Source organism: Antedon bifida, chromosome 6 (assembly GCF_963402885.1).
Source record: "Antedon bifida chromosome 6, ecAntBifi1.1, whole genome shotgun sequence".
NCBI classification, from domain to species: domain Eukaryota; kingdom Metazoa; phylum Echinodermata; class Crinoidea; order Comatulida; family Antedonidae; genus Antedon; species Antedon bifida.
The window spans coordinates 5800675-5817550 of record NC_136231.1 but is presented as its reverse complement, the minus strand read 5'-3'; the positions used below and the strand labels follow the sequence as shown (position 1 = coordinate 5817550).

The 16876-nt window shown below is 34.0% G+C and overlaps 2 protein-coding genes across 3 annotated transcripts; one reads left to right on the top strand and one right to left on the bottom strand.

Moving 5' to 3' along the window:
- The first annotated feature begins 3 nt into the window (after nt 1-3).
- On the top strand, nt 4-7046 carry LOC144844329 (tetratricopeptide repeat protein 4-like). 2 transcript variants are annotated; one of them, XM_078701187.1, is made up of 11 exons: nt 4-151; nt 721-826; nt 1482-1643; nt 2017-2162; nt 2471-2527; nt 3307-3393; nt 3919-4118; nt 4349-4436; nt 4784-4866; nt 5507-5646; nt 5995-7046. In XM_078701187.1, exons 1-10 carry the CDS (start codon nt 23-25, stop codon nt 5601-5603), a joined length of 1155 nt encoding a protein of 384 aa, XP_078557313.1. In that variant the 5' UTR covers nt 4-22; the 3' UTR covers nt 5604-5646; nt 5995-7046. The 2 variants fall into 2 exon arrangements, with proteins under 2 accessions (XP_078557313.1, XP_078557312.1); XM_078701186.1 differs by lacking the exon at nt 5995-7046 and having other exon boundaries at nt 5507-5655.
- A 1388-nt stretch (nt 7047-8434) lies between these two features.
- LOC144844396 (succinyl-CoA:3-ketoacid coenzyme A transferase 1, mitochondrial-like) lies at nt 8435-15866 on the bottom strand. Its single transcript, XM_078701290.1, has 12 exons — nt 15802-15866; nt 14444-14552; nt 13580-13670; nt 12766-12901; nt 12419-12568; nt 12149-12316; nt 11309-11416; nt 11011-11125; nt 10321-10415; nt 9990-10111; nt 9546-9789; nt 8435-8686 (listed from the first exon to the last, which is right to left on the bottom strand). The coding sequence occupies exons 1-12, from the start codon at nt 15856-15858 to the stop codon at nt 8543-8545; spliced, it is 1539 nt and encodes a 512-aa protein (XP_078557416.1). The 5' UTR covers nt 15859-15866; the 3' UTR covers nt 8435-8542.
- Between the last annotated feature and the right edge of the window lie 1010 nt (nt 15867-16876).

Sequence of the window (16876 nt, the reverse complement as noted above, 5' to 3'; positions counted from 1 at the left end):
GAGAAGAACGACGTACACAATAATGGCAGCCTCAAATCATGGAAAAGCTCATGAACTCGCCCAAGATTTAGATGCTAAAATAGATGCTTTTATGGATACGTTACCTAGAAAACCGTACAGTGATGGGCTGACTGAAGAAAATTGGAGAGAGGTATTAATTTTTATGTTGAAAATTAGTGATTGATGAATCGTAGGCTGTAGACTGTAGTGTAGGCCTAGGCCTAGTACTAGTACTAGTAGCCCTCCCTATCCCTCTAATAATATAGTAATAGAGGCTCATTCTAGCCTGGCCTGAAAGTGGCCTGTCTGACTAGCCTAACTAAGTTGTATAACACCAAACAAAAAGGAAAAAGGCAACTTTACCTATTACCTAGTGTGTGGTTAGGGTTGAAACAATTTTATAATTAAATATAATAATACTAAATAGGCCTAAAATTATTTACTTTTTTTTTTATATTAATCTACAAAAAAATCTACTAGACTAAAAGATTACATTTGTATAAAACTATAAATTAAAAACTGATATTGATGGAGCCTTTCAAGGTGGTCTAAACCTAAAAACATATTTTATCTATTGTATTTTTAATATGTTAACGTATAACATTAATTTAAGAAAAAAAGTAAGAGTACATACCGGTAGTTTATATTATTTATGTAGCAATTAAAAACATAGTTGATTATTTCATTCATTAATTTTAACCAATATCTTTTTTAAAATAGGAAATAGAAAAGATTCCTGCATTTATGACAAAAACTGATGATGGTGCAACATCTACAGCAATAGAAGCATTACAAGCATTAAAATATGATGAAGGAACACCTGAAGGTACTAAAATGTGATATACACTATCCCTACTAACCCCACACCCCTACTATTACTAACCCCACTCCCCTACTAACCCCACACCCCTACTATTACTAACCCCACTCCCCTACTAACCCCACTCCCCTACTAACCCCACGCCCCTACTATTACTATTCCCACTCCCCTACTAACCTCACGCCCCTACTATCCCCACGCCCCTACTATCCTCTCGCCCCTACTATTACTAACCCCACCCCACTCCCCTACTAACCCCACTCCCCTACTAACCCCACTCCCCTACTAACCCCATGCCCCTACTAACCCCACGCCCTACTTTTACTAACCCAACACCCCTACTAACCCCACACCCCTATTAAGTGGACAAATAGTAATACATTAATACATTAAAAAAAATTTTGTAAAAATTTTTTTTAATGCTTCTTTGTCTACACTATCAATTTACTTTGACAAAAAAAAGTGTGATATGCCCAAATATGGTAGTCATATGCCCAAATATGGTAGTCATATGACATCATATCCATGAGCACATCATATTTTTTTTATAGTGTAGACAAGGCTAGTGTTAAACAATTTTGACATTCCCTCATTCCAAAAATCATACATCGATTCTTTTTTAAATAGAATTGATTTTGGAATACATTTTTTTCTCCTTCAGAAACTGCTTTAAGCTACAAAGATGATGGTAATGATTGTTTTAAGAAGAAGAAATTCAAAATGGCCAGCAAAGCCTACAGTGAGGGTCTGAAGCAGAATGCTAAAGATGATAAACTTAATGCTATTTTGTATACAAACAAGGCTGCTGCTGAATACCACTTAGGTACTTTTGAAAACCTTTGATAATATTTGTTTTTATATTTAGGACATGTCTTTTCATGTAGTTTTGGGTGGATAAAAGCAGGAGTTGTAAAAATTTATTTTACAACTCCCTGGATAAAAGTTTAGTACAATGAGACCCTAACAGCTCATTCCCTACCTTTTCTTTTACATTAATAACACAAATTACTAGGGAGGTTAAAGGCAGCTTGTAGAGCAACTGGCCACTCTACCACATATAAATGACAAGGCTTAGTACAATGAGCCCCTTACAGCTCATTCCCCTAAGTTCAGAATGAATACAGGACTCACATTTACGGTTACCTTTCTTTTACATGAATAATATGATGATTAATTGTTTTTTGTATTATTTCAAGGTAATTATCGTTCTTCGCTGAATGATGCTGTGAAAGCCCTAGAGTTAAATCCTGATCATAATAAAGCTGTTCTTCGTTGTATTCAGTGTTGCATGAAGTTAGAACTTTACTCAGCTGCCGTGCAATGGTGTGATCGAGGTTTAAAGGTATTCAAACAATTCTAATGTTTACACGTAATTTTACAGAAATGTAGACATTTTCAAAGCAGGTTTTGCATGAAGGGTGGATTGTTGAGTCATTAGTACTAAGTTCTCTGTTTTTAATTTCTTGGTACATTGTTTAGTATACAAATAATGCACAAATCAGAGTGTGTTAGTGAAGATGTGGCGTAGTCGAGTTTAAAATGTTGCGACATGCACGGCATTGTGAATACCCAAGAGTGCGCCGCATCTCCACTAACGTACGAATTTAGACTTGTGCATTATTTGTATACTATAATTTTTTGTTTTTTAAGGAAAAACCCACAGACGTTACTTTACAGGAGTATCGATTAAAAGCAGATAAAGCACATGTAAGTAATTGTTTATCAAACCGTACTTTATCATTTTATTATTGTTGAAGCTCTGTCTACACTGTGTGTACCAAAATATGGTAGTGATATGATGTCATCGTGTCCATATAATGGGCACATTCAATTTTACTAAACACTTTTATTGTTCAAAAATGTGCATGGTGAATAAACACTAGTACAGTCAGGTTTGCAGTAGCAACAGGAAGTACAGTATTATATCAAAACAACCAAAACGTCCAGACATTCTCAACCCTAATTTACTTCCTTTTTAGAAACACGTCATGTACCACAAACCTGATTGTACTATATTTTTATTATGCCTAAATACATTATATTCTTATAGATAAGCCAACCATTGGATGTGTGGTCCACCTGGGATATATGGTCCCCTGGTGTATATGGCCCCCCCTGGGATATAAGATCTCCCCTGGGATATATGGTCTCCCCTGGGGTATATGGTCTCCCCTGGGGTATATTGTCCCAGGGGTACACGGTCCCCTGGGGTTATGGCCCCCCTGGGGTATAAGGACCCCTGGGGTATATGATCCCTCTGAGGTACTGATAGGGCCTATGCTCCCTCTGAGTTATATGCTCCCTCTCTGAGGTATATGCTCCCCCTGGGGTATATGATCCCTCTGAGGTACTTATAGGGCCTATGCCCCTTCTGAGGTATATGCTCCCTCTCTTTGGTATATGCTGCCCCTGTGTTTTTTAACAAAACAATATTTTCTTAACCCATTCCTACATATGCAATAGCAATTTTTTTTATAAAATTGTAGAAAATATTTGAAAAAGAAAGAAGGAAAAGAATGATACAAGAAAAGAAAGAAAGAGCACAAAAACAAAGACTTCTGGAAGCTATAAAGGTATTATATTTATAAAATTCATTTCCTTAAAAACAAGACAGAAAGAAAAATATTAAAAGCTCAGGGATACAACAGTATACAATATTGATGATTTCTGATTGCATTAACAGGCTTGTGGAAATATTATGCAGAAACTTGGTTCTTGTTACTTGTTGAAATATATTATTACCAAATTATGTTTCTTTAATCATCTTATCGGATTAAAAAATAAATGCCTCACTCCATCATTAAAAAAATAAGTTCATGCTAAGCTAATAATTTTAATTTAATATCTGCTATTTTATTATGTTTTTGATAGAGGATTATCCTACTGTCAAACATCAATATACCTTTTGAAGAGTCAAGAAAAATTTGATCATGCAGAGACCCTTTAGGATGTAAATTAGAGGGCTATCCCTGGTACCATACTAATGATTCCGATTTTTTGTTTGTTTGTTCTGTTTGTTTTCTTTATGTATGATATCATAAATAAATCTAGAAAACAGTTTAGAAAATTTTCTTTATTATTTCTTGAAATAATAATAGCAAAGGAATATCAAGTTACAAAACGATGAAGATGAAGATAATGAGTTATTATCCGAAGAAGATAGAATGTACGCAACGCTTCAAGGAAGTGATAACATAGTATCTTTAGATGAAGAGGGCGCTCTTATATGGCCTGTCAGGTTCATGTATCCCGAACACGCAACTACAGAACTTATTGAAGCGTTTAATGAAAATGCAAGGTAATTGTTGTGGGTATGATACTGTTGCATGTTTGAATCTTTTTAGAGCCATTTTTTAATTTAACCTTTCAAACGAAAGCTCTATATTTTATTCACATTAGAGTGTCACCGCCTGTGTTTAGTTTGGTATGTGCCCCTACTGTAGATGTGTGTAAACTCCAGAGTTTTGCTTGGCGATCTAATAATGTTATTTAATTTTTATATCTTGTGGTTTTCTTCATCGTATACAGTTTACAAGATCATCTAGAGGTAATGTTTGGTGAAGATGAATTTATTGAGTGGGACATTGAAAAGAAATATGACCTCAATCGCTTACAGGTAACTGTAATGAATTACCATCATTTGGCTTTCGGTAACATATAGAAACATGGATTTCAAAAAGATTTTTGTTTACAGCAGTGATTCAGCATAGGCTGACGGATCAGCTTGTTCTTTGATTTCTAATTCTGTGACAGTAACCTTTCTTTTCATGCATTTGAGTTTTAGGATTATCGGCAGCTGTGGTTGTAACAATGCTTTTATAACATATGGCAGCTTACATAATTTGACATATTTTAATAGAAATTATATTAATATAAGAGTACCAGTAGAGAATTATTTTATATCAAAAATTTTACATATATTATACCTCATTGATTTAATATCTTTTTTGATTTTTTTTATAGGTTTATTTTGAGGATCATAATAGCCAACTTCTGATTAAAGTGAACGCACACAGCACTTTGAAAACTATATTGTCAGATTCACGGTAAGACATTTTGTATGGGTTTTTGATTGTTATGTTTGCATTCGTATTCAAATAATGGTATTACTTATTTCACTGTGAATGCCCATTTTCTGATTGGTCTGTTGCTTATTGTCATAAATAGGGAGGTTTAGCAATGCTACGAATACAATAACGGATACGTCATACATTTGTGAAACTTTTGAGCTGATCCCCATTTCATATTCTTAAAGTTATCCTATTTGTAGCGTTGCAAAACCTGTGTATTCTCTCCTAGTCTGTTGTGGTGTATTGTGGAAAATTGTCAGATCTCTTCTTAAATGCGAATACATGTTGATCCTCTCTGATATCGCCAACAAAGCTCTATAATTTACACACATCATACAGAATGTAAGGGACTTTCACATTGCCTAGACAGACTTCAGAGTTTACACACATTATACAAACCTTGGGTGTTGACTCCCTAGTGTGCGTAAACCTCTGAAATTGTGAAAGTGCTGAATCGATAGACCACTAAAAACCTCAATCTTGCTTGCAGGATATCTAATAACAATGATTTAGTATTCTACCTATTGATATGGTTTTGAAATTTAAGACAAGGAGTCCATATGCTAATATCTATAATTCCTTTTCTCTAATAATCTTTTTATTTCCCCCTGTATAGATACCGAATACTTGCAGGTACGCCAGCTTTTATGGTCCTGGTTGGTGGATCTGATTATGAGAGAAAACTTCTTCAAAAACACAATAAAAGAACATGAGAAACTACTACTATAGTAAAAAGGAAATGATAAAACGTTTAAAGATGTACTGTCCCCCAAAAACATGAAAAATGAAGATTTAATAAAATCTGAGTTTGAATAGGTCATTTTGTAGTTTTAACAAAGTTAATCACTTTCATAGGAAAAAAACCCGAAATATAATGTTTTCACGTATAAAATAACAAAATAAACGATTAAATTCAACCAAAAACCCATTGGCTGGCAGACAATTTGACTATTTTTTGCTTTAAATTACAGTTTTTTCAGGTAAATAATTGTTTTTCCAGCCTAATTTTTGGTCAAAGTGAATAACTATTATGTGACATTAAAATGGGATATTCAACAAAAAACATTTTACAAATTATTTTTTCAGGGGGACAATACATCTTTAAAACTAATGAAAACAAATACTTCTATATACTATTGGTCATTCAATATAGCCAGTATCGTCACTCTACTGTACAAAACAGCATTATCTATTAGTACTTGTTTGTGAAATTAACTAAGGGGCATTATTACTGTATGCTTTAACAATATGGCCAAGTTCCTATTAAGGGGACACTCTGTTGGGTGCCTGCTTGTTTATGGATTGTAATTTAATTGATTTATTGATAATTCTATCATGTGAAGATAAACATTATTTTTGTCTGTCCAAATATACTAATTACTGTACAATATACTGTAATTGTTTTATTCATAATAACCGATTTGAAAGTAAAGTAATGTTACGTGGTGTTTTACTCACATATGGAGAAACAAATACACTTTTAGGCTCTTTTTTGTGTGTACATGGTTACTTTTATAAATAGATTTTTTTTAGCAAGACACATGCATTTAAATAGAAAAACAATACCGTAGCTAGAGGTTAAAAACAGACGAGGCAAACATGCTTTAAATATTATTTTTAATATATAACAATGACGATCTCTGCTGGGGAGTTGGTTGGGTTGTGGAAATTGAAAATATCAGAGGAGGCATGCGCCCCGTTTGCCTCATGCTGGCCCAGAAAAATACATACATCTTCTAACTTTCCTGAAAAAAAATTAAACTTGGAACAAAAAGATAAGATCCTAAAATGCATGCCAAGTAGACGAAATAAATGAAGGGGAATTTTGCAACTAAAGAAAATCTCCCTATGATTAGAAAGAGCAGTATTATTTTAATATTAAATATACCATTAATTTTTAAATAGCAAAATAAATACAGTACAACCACCTTTCCTACAAATACACTATTTAAATTGTATTGTGAAAGCTAGGCATTTTGTTGGTATGTCTGTTTCGAAAGAGTTGACTGTAATATTTTTTGAACAGGAATATAAAATGAAGGAATTATAAAAGAAGGTCTATTTGAATTTGTTGTGTCATATTTTTTTAGTACACACACAGTATACACTATCTGAATTAAATTCATTTTTATAAATAGGGGAAATATATAGCATATCACTGCTGCTGCATTGTCATTACACCTGCCATAAATTCAGTAAAGCTGCATAATTCAAAATCAGATCAAATAAGTGTTGGAAGTGGATTAATCGTTTTTATTTATAATTGGAGTATTAAAAATGTTTCACAAGAAACTTAGTTTAGCTTGTATTTCATACAAATCAGACTACAAATACCTTTTGCTGATACCCCATTTTTAAAAAAAGTTAAAAAACAACTCTCTCAAATCCACAAGAGAGGTTACTCCTGATATACTACATTGAAGCAAACTCTTGAAGAGAATGTGAATGATCTAGTAATGTATTAACCACTAAGAAAGTGAAGTCTAAAAAAATGACAAATAATTTCCAATATCGGAAGACATTTATTCAATTATACTTTTCAATTGGTAATTTTGCCATCTCTATAATAGAGATAACATAGAATTTATATTTAAATATATTTTCATGATTGTGAGTTCTTTCTCATCGCACAGTTGTCTCATTAGAGATCTCTATGCATATACTCCTTTTTTAAGTAACTATGTTATACACAACCATAAAGATATACACAATATTCTATCTTTTAACAGTATTATTTGTGCTAAATTGGTAAGGGTAACCGTACTAGTTGTGGTGTAATAATGGTGGTGTTAATTTCAAAGCCTCCATCTACAGTATTGAGCTGTGAGTGGCCAAGCGGTTAAGACAGTGGAACCATAATACCTTGTCAAATTAACATCGGCAAGGGTTCAAACTGCTCCATGGTTCTGGTGGTAGAACGACTCTTCTCGGAAAAGGACTATAAACCGTAGGTCCAGTGTACACATCTGGCTCATGTGCATTTTAAAGAACCTAGTACATCTTTCGAGACGAGTAGGGGTTTACCCCGGTGTACTAGTATACACATAGCCACTGTCACTCATCAAGAGGGCCCCTTGATTGTCAACATACGCTCTTTAGGGTCACCCTCTATAAATAAGGTGTAATAAAAAAAAATTAAACAAAATTTTACAGTATTTCTTCTAGCATAAAAGTAGATTGAACTAAAATTAACAATATAGGACTTCAAAAGTTTTCCCAATAGAGACATGTATATAATAATTTACACTCTATTTGTGATTGGGAGCAGTACATTATTTACCAGAAAATACTGAAGAGGTTTAACCTTCCAAAACGGTATCCCACAATTTTATGATTTCCACTGGCTTTACTGGTTATTAATTTGTAATACTATAATACTCGCTATACATTATCTCAACCATCCTGCTTAAACCAGAGAAATGTAAACAATGTTTAAAAGTGTAATGTTGCAAATAGGAATTTTACAGATAATACAAATAAATACTAAAAATATAATAATATATGGTCACACTTAGCTAGTTCACCCTAAACTGTACTTACACACAGCTTGTGTCTGTTTTAACAAGTTTAACTTGGTCTGTACGGCTTATCGCTAGTTTTTCTTTCCGTAAACATGATGATACATAACCTTTGTCTTTTTATCTGTAAACATTTATTTTGATATCTGTCCCATTGGTTTTAAATTGTCTGTTATATTGAAATCTGTCCCCGTAGCTTCAATTACATCCTCCACTGTTACACCTTCAGAAAGCTCCACCAATGTGAGACCATTCTCCTTATCAATGTCAAATACACACTGCGTAAAAACAAAGAATAAATTAAGCACTCAGAAATTGAAAGAAATACAGAAAAATGCAGAGCCAGACAAAGGGTGCGCTATTGAAAAAAAAATGTATGGCATGGTCAGTCATTTTTATCCTGCAAACAAATATATCTTTATCATACATACATACAAAGCAAGTAATATATAGTAGAACCCCTCCTTTGGGACACGTCTATTCAGAAGATACTAATATTAAGGGGGACACTTTCCTATGGAACAAACAAGAGAAAACATTATGTTTAAATTAAGGGATTTCTACAATGATCTATCTATCTGCAATTCATTATCCTTGTCCTCATTCAAACCTAGACTTATGACTTTTCTCCAAACTATGTAATCCTTTTCCAGACTTTAAATTGTAAAATATTTGATCTAAGTATATATATTTATTATTTTTGCTTAATTTAACATATCAGTTATTTACTATATTCCAAATTTTGAATTCTCATGTAATTTGTTGACCAACTAGCATAGGTGTTTAGCACCTTCATATTGTTGCCTTGAAAGTTGCCTTTCATATTTGTTTTGTCTTCTTTGTATTGTATGGCAGAAAATTGAATAAATAAAAATAAAAAATAATTTATTTTATTTATAGGCTTTTGTTTTTCTTTTACTTTACTGTTATTGTTGTATTTTGTGTATTGTATCTGTTCTGAGGGTCCCAAATGATCAGCAATTGCTGGATGAATCATCCTCATTAAATATGGTTCAAATAAAAATTAAAAACAAGAAAAACCACTTTGTTAGGTCCTGAACGTGTCTTCTACTCCAAGTAAATATGCACTGCAAATTAAGATTAAAAGTAAATGTTGGATAATAAATGTTTTCTTACCATATCTGTAATGATCCTGTCAACACACTTGACCCCTGTAAGTGGTAGGCTACAATCATCCAGGATTTTATGCTTGCCTTTTGCAGTGTGTTCCATTGTAACCACCACTCGAGTGCCTGGAGAAGCAACTAGATCCATTGCTCCGCCCATTCCCTTCACCATCTTGCCTGGAATCATCCAATTAGCAAGATCTCCATACTTTGATACCTGCATTGCACCAAGTATTGTCAAATCAACATGTCCACTAAAAGAACAAAGATAAATTCATTTTAAATGTTTAGAATGTTGAGTGTCTGCCTTGGTGGTACCTATAAATATGTTACAATATTATTCATTTAACTTTAAAATATTGAATCATAATGACTTGCCTAATTTTTTTTCAGTGAATATTTAATTCATTTTCACATATAGCTAAAGTATAATACATTAATAAAAGAACCTTACCCTCTGATCATAGCAAATGAGTCATCACTTGAGAAGAAGCTAGCTGCTGGAATTGTTGTAACGGTTTCTTTACCAGCATTGATAAGATCAGCATCCTGCTTTCCAGGCTTTGGAAATGGACCCTATCACAAAAAAAAAAAATGCTAACTTTTTTCTCATTAATCCACTTAAATTCAAATTATGACACCAGTTTAGCCCAGTGAGTTAACATATACGGGTCCCCTCTAATAAATTAAAAGTACTTCATAACAACAAACAAAATATAAACAAAACAAAATTAAATGGTATAACAACATTAAATGTAAACATCCAAATGTAAAATTGAACTCACCAATCCAAGAATTCCATTTTCACTCTGTAGATGAACATTGACTCCAGCTGGAATGTAATTGCTAGCTAGCATTGGCATTCCAATTCCCAAGTTTGCTAAATATCAATTAAGGAATACATTTAATCATAACATACAGCAGGTTTGTATCGATCTGAAACTCTAAGCAACCCAACTGAAAGGAAATAGTTGTGAGGAAATGAATAAACTGAAAAGATGCCATGTGAAAGTGCCTATTTTGACATGGATCTGGTTATAACTATAGTCATGATTGCCGTAATCATCATTTTTTTTGCATTTAGTTTCGAAAAATTAGAACATTCAACTCAGTTCGTTCAGTTGCTCCGAGCGCTTATGTTGACACAGTTGAGTTTCGTGTCGACATACAGTAAATTTTGCAATGAGTTGCTGACCGGGTTACTATTTTCAGGTGCCTAATTTAAGATTAGTAATAGTAACCCACTACTCTAATAGTAACCCCCCTTCTAATAGTAACCCACCCTAAAAAACAATCAAAGAATAATAACCCAGGGTTAGAATTAGAAGATTTACGGTCGGAATGATGGGATTTAATGGAAGTAAAGTGGTAAAACAAACTGTCTAAACCCATTATACACACAAGGTCCAACAGCCATGTTTTGTGACCTTAAAATGATGTCCCTTTCCATATATTGTACTTATTTTGAAGGATACCATACATTCCATCTTCAAACTCCAAAGCGGCTCGTCGGACAATACGTTCCCTCATTGCAACTGCTGGGCTGCTGCCATCGCTTGTTGAATCTTCTTCTTTCTGTAGTGTTAGCCTCTAAAATACAGACCAAATATACAGTATTAGACAGTATTGTTTTTTTAATATATTTTAGCGAAGTACTGCATAGAAAAATCTTGTAACAACCAGGTATTAAGTACTCATTTGTACCAAGGTCTTTACAAAAAGAAATAAACAAAAAAAGTAATCATTTTCTCTGCTTAGGACTGCATGACTTACCTCAATTCTTTTTTCATATTTTTCACCTTTGATCACTCTATGAACATAAATACTTGGAATATGTATGTCTTCTTGAGCAAATGTGCCAACGTCAACAATCTCCTCAACCTTTATATTAGTAAGAAAATACAAAATAAGTGATTTAAATTCTATAAAAAAAAAACACCAGTGAACAGAAGATAGTGAACAGAAGATTATGAATGGACTAAAAATTGTAAAATACAATAAATTCATACTAATTAAATCAGACAATAAAAAAATTGTTTTTTTCAATATGAATAACAATATCTTTATGAAAGGTAAAATTATAGAAAAAAAACTTTATAAAAAAAAATATATGTATACTATCTATTTGAGACCAATTTCATTATTTCTTAATAGAGAGTATCCTACAGTTGGGTAACATTGGGATAACCTAACTACAGTGTAATACTTATACAATATTGTCTTGGCACACATTTTCCATTCTTTCCTGAGCGTTGGGATGGTGCTACCTTTTTCACTAGCTTATTATGCAAAACTAGAATAATTCTACTAGACAGTGTATGCCGGACAAATAATAAATAAGCTTTGAAATCAATAATATCTCTATTGTAATTTGGAATGAGTGCAGAATTTGTTTGAGCTTTAGCCTATTCTGTCTACTATCAAACTAGTTTGACAAAAAAAGTGTGATGTGCCCAAATATGGTAGTGAAATGCCCAAATATGGTAGTGATATGACATCATCATGTCCATATATGGGCACATCACATTCTTTGTCACATAAAGTTTGATAGTGTAGACAGAGCTTTACTCATGGTTTTATTATTGGAGACCAAATAATATTTACTATTGTTACCTCTGCAATGGTAATTTTAGCAGCTTTTGACATAGGCACGTTAAAGTTTCTAGCAGATTTTCTAAATATGAGATTTCCAGCACGATCTGCCTTCCATGCTTTAACCAATGCATAGTCTCCTGTGATAGCCTTTTCCATTATGTAGTTGATGCCATTAAACATACGATCCTGAAATAAGTGATAATAAGTTGAATTAAATTGTCTAATATTTCTACAATAATTGTCTTTGATGTCGGATAATCGTTCATATAGAACCATATCTACTCATACCTCTCGTGGTTCACTTGTTATCTCAACCGATTTATCTGCATTGTATTTGATAGGAGCGCCCCCAACGTGAATTAATGTTCCAAAGCCAGTTGGTGTAAAGAATGCTGGGATACCTGCTCCTCCTGCCCTTATCCTTTCAGCCAAAGTTCCCTACAAAAAACATGGTACATAGAATTCTAAAATGTTCATATGGACAAGTAAATCTTAAATGCATAATTACACCACTACATTTTGAACCTCTGCAATAAGCCCACCCTTTTAATTTTGTTTTCAACAGCCACGAGAATATCAAGATGGCCAGCTCCATTATGTTTTAGGGGTGTGTTCTGATTATACAAACATCGTACCTGAGGGGTCAGTTCAACCTCCAGTTCACCTGATAAATATTGCCTTTCAAATTCTGCGTTTTCTCCAACATACGATGATACCATTCTTTTGATCTGTTTGGTTTTTAGTAATAAACCAAGACCAAAGTTATCAACACTAAATTAATAAATGTAAGATTTTATTATTAGATATTTCTTGCCGTGGAACTGATTGTGGCGCAGCCACAGATAAACCCTTTGATCGCCGGAGCTCAGCATTAGATTGCCTATGTTTAAGGTACTACCATATATACAGGGTTCGATGCGTAGATAATTATAATAACAATACATCATAGTAGGTTACGAACAATAGGCTAAGATCTATATGCGTAAATATAGTGGTGGTCGGCATCATGAAAGTGGTGGTCGAAAATTCCGAGTGGTGGACGGGGCTGACCATTGTCGACCACCGTGGCGAGAACCCTGCGTATACATACATGTTTTGTGCAAAAATGGACGTTTGTTATGTGATACGCAAGAATAATTTGCAACCGACAACCAACCTGTAGAGTGCGCTGTATAACTGTTCCGCAGCTATAATCCGACCTTGCATGGCTTAGCACCTTTAACATTCGATTCAAGATGACAGCCACGATTCTAAGTTTGCTTTTGAATGGTTGGTGTGTTCAAAATTGTTTTGTATTCGTGGGGAAAATATTTTATAAATTGAAAATGTGGCTGTTTAATTAAACTCATGAAAATATTCTTCCCATTCAACTCATAAACATTCATTATTTGTTATGGCTTGGATTTTTGTTATATTTTCTGCTTTTCATTCGTGTGTTAATCAACTTACCCTGCATTGTTGCTAACAGCTGTCAGACCTTTGACCCCAGTGTTCAGGAGTCCACCAATCAAATTCTCAGGTATTCCACATAGTCCAAAACCTGAATGTTAAAAAAACTCACAACTTTACACAAACTATTCATGAATGAATATAAAACCGTGCTTGAGGATTGACAAGAACTTAACTACAGCATTGAATGGAATATTTTAATTGGGGAAAAAAGTCAAAACAAAGCCCAATAAATTATACTTTTTTAATTACAAATGCAGTTATTTAGTTTAATCTCACCAGGACTTAGGGTCTGTTTCTGCTGCATAGCGTCGAATAAACCATTTATTTCAAAATAGATTTGAAATCGACTGCATTTCTGCTCAATTTTTGCTCCTCAATAACCGTTTAAATCGGTGGTCGCCGACAGAAATCAGTTAACAGTACCCAAAATGCAATGGTCACTGGCGGTCAATTTAAACGTTACTGCAGTGTAGTTGACTCGAGGTCAGCGGCTGTCAATCAAATAACCGTTATTTTGTGTTACAGCTAATGTTGCACAGCAATAACCAGTTAAATGGTATTCTAAGATCGAATCGCTTGGGTGTATTGTTTTAAACTGCTATTTTCAGGCTGCCATTTAACCTGGTTATTTTCTGCTCCCAAGAAATTGGGGTTAACTTATTCAGTTATTTTTTTTTGCAACAGAAACAGGACCTTTAAAATTGACAGAATCTTTAAAATTAAATGAATCAAAAGACTTGGGTAACCACCTACACTTTCTTAAAAGATGCACTAGATGATTCTTTTAAGTGCACACAGGCCGAAAAGTGCTTTAAACCAGATGTACCCCTGTAAGACAATGATTGGATATCTTAATTTTACCTCCAACCAAAATTGTAGAATCATTTGGTATATCGCTTACTGCTTCCTCTGGCTTCTCATAAAACCGGACATCTAATTTTGAGGATGTGGAAAATGAAGCTCTGCAAAACTGAACAAAATGGTTCAAATGAAGTGAGTCGAGGAACTACATAAATCCGAAATGATTTTTTCTTTTCTAAATCTAGTTCTCTTTGTGAATTTTATCATCATCATCTGTTATGATATTTGTTTTGAGTAGACATCACACGCTACTCTTTTCTGGGACTCTTTTTTTCAGTGGTCGATGGTCCGACATTAATTTTTCAATTGATGTTTGTGTTTTTCTTTGTTCATCATGTTTCTAATCTGGTACGGTGGGGGCAAGACGGGTGTGTAGAAAGCGACGACCTCGAATTGGACGACCCCAACGACCCGGGCGACCTCGAATTGGACGACCTAGAATTGGACGACCCATAACACGAAACCGACGACCCCTACAGCCTAGCCTAGCCTAGGCCTAAGTGTGGTATAACATCCCGAAGCCGAACATAGCCAAAGATCTTTAAACCATACCTTATATAATAATCGCAAGCAAGCAATTGATTGAAAAAATACAGAAATATCGCCATTTGATACTGAATGTGTCGACACGAACAAATATGGAACGCCAACGCCGCCGCTGAAAAAGGGGCCGTTTTGACCTGGTTTGCCATGTTTATGATATTTCGTGTGCTAATCGAGTCGAATGCAGTTTTAATGATGCACTCTTGGCGTTCCATATCTGTTCGTTTGTTCGTATCGACACATTCAGTATCAAATGGCGATATTTCTGTATTTTTTCAATCAATTGTTTGCTTGCAAGTATTATATAAGGTATGGTTTAAAGATCTTTGGCTATGTTCGGCTTCGGGATGTTATACCACACTTGGGCCTAGGCTAGGCTAGGCTATAAGGGTCGTCGGTTTCGTGTTATGGGTCGTCCAATTCTAGGTCGTCCAATTCGAGGTCGCCCGGGTCGTTGGAGTCGTCCAATTCGAGGTCGTCGCTTTCTACACACCCGGGGCAAGACTGAGTTTTAAATTACCGTAATAAATGTAGATATGCATAGAGAACAAAACACTTTGGGTAAGAAAAAAAAACCAGTTGTCTTAGGCTAGGCCAGGTTGGTTGGATACAGCATCTGCTTTGAAGGGAACCTTTCTTGCCTAGGCCTACATGTAACATGCATGTGCAGCCTACTTGCTGCTCTACCAACTAGGAGGTGGCCTAGAATAAGATAGGCTAGCTATTTCAATATAACGATTTCAGCTAAACAATGATACAGTTATAAACTATCATTTATATAACATTATATAAAATAAGATAATCTTGAAAATTACATTTGTGCTTTGTAGAAAACGTAGTTTATAGCAAGCCCTTGCTAACCTTCCAGCCATGTTGTGTTGATGCTAGCTGCATGTGCAATGAAGCGTGACATTTTCTTCGACAGTCACGCTTCATTGGATAAAACCACGTTTTTATTTTGGAATAATTGTTAGTTTTGTCATGGTTTTGTATATTTTGTAGTAGTTGAAGTTGATAACATTTACTCTTATAATAAACAATTTTTGTCTTTTAAGATATATTTTCCCCGTAATAAATGTCATTTTAATAACAGATAGCTATTCACTTTGACAAAAATTGGATTAAAAGAAACAAAACTCACCCGCCAATGGGTTTTTGTCATTTAATTAGTGACAGCATAATTTGTTTTCCCTATAATATATAAAGATTATATGATTTAATAAAATGACAATATAAAAATCCAACCAAAATAAATAATTTGTACCAGTTTATTAATTCAGCACCCATAAATTTAACTTATGTGTCCCCCAACAACATGAAAAATAGGCCTAAAGATTCATATTTTGAATAGGCGATTTTGCAGTTTTAATAAAGTTATTATAATTATTTGCCGGGTCATAAAGACATGAATGTCCTACAGCTAAAAGAAATATAGTACATGAAAGATATGCTCAGAAGTAATAAAAGGTTGAAAAAATTGCAACATAATTTTTATCACCAATGCATTTCGATAAGGTCCATATATGAACATACTAAAAGTCTAGAAAAATCCAGGTAAGGGAAATAGGGTTTTAAACAAAATGGGCCGCCAATGGCGAAAATGTGTAAACAAGGACAAACAAATATAAATAGTAGATCTAATTACCACTTGATAGCAGTTTTTACAGTGCTTTTTATGTTTCTTTAGTTTCAAACATTTTAACTGCAATGACATAGACAGCATAGTCATATGCATTATAATGCATAGGACTACGATGTCTAATAAAACTTAGATTTTTACTTCACAAAAAATTAACTACACGCAATCAATGACATTTTGCAACATTTGTTGTTGGGGGAATGGATTTTATTTCAGGTGCCGTTTGGCTTTTCAGGACTAATTTCTCACAG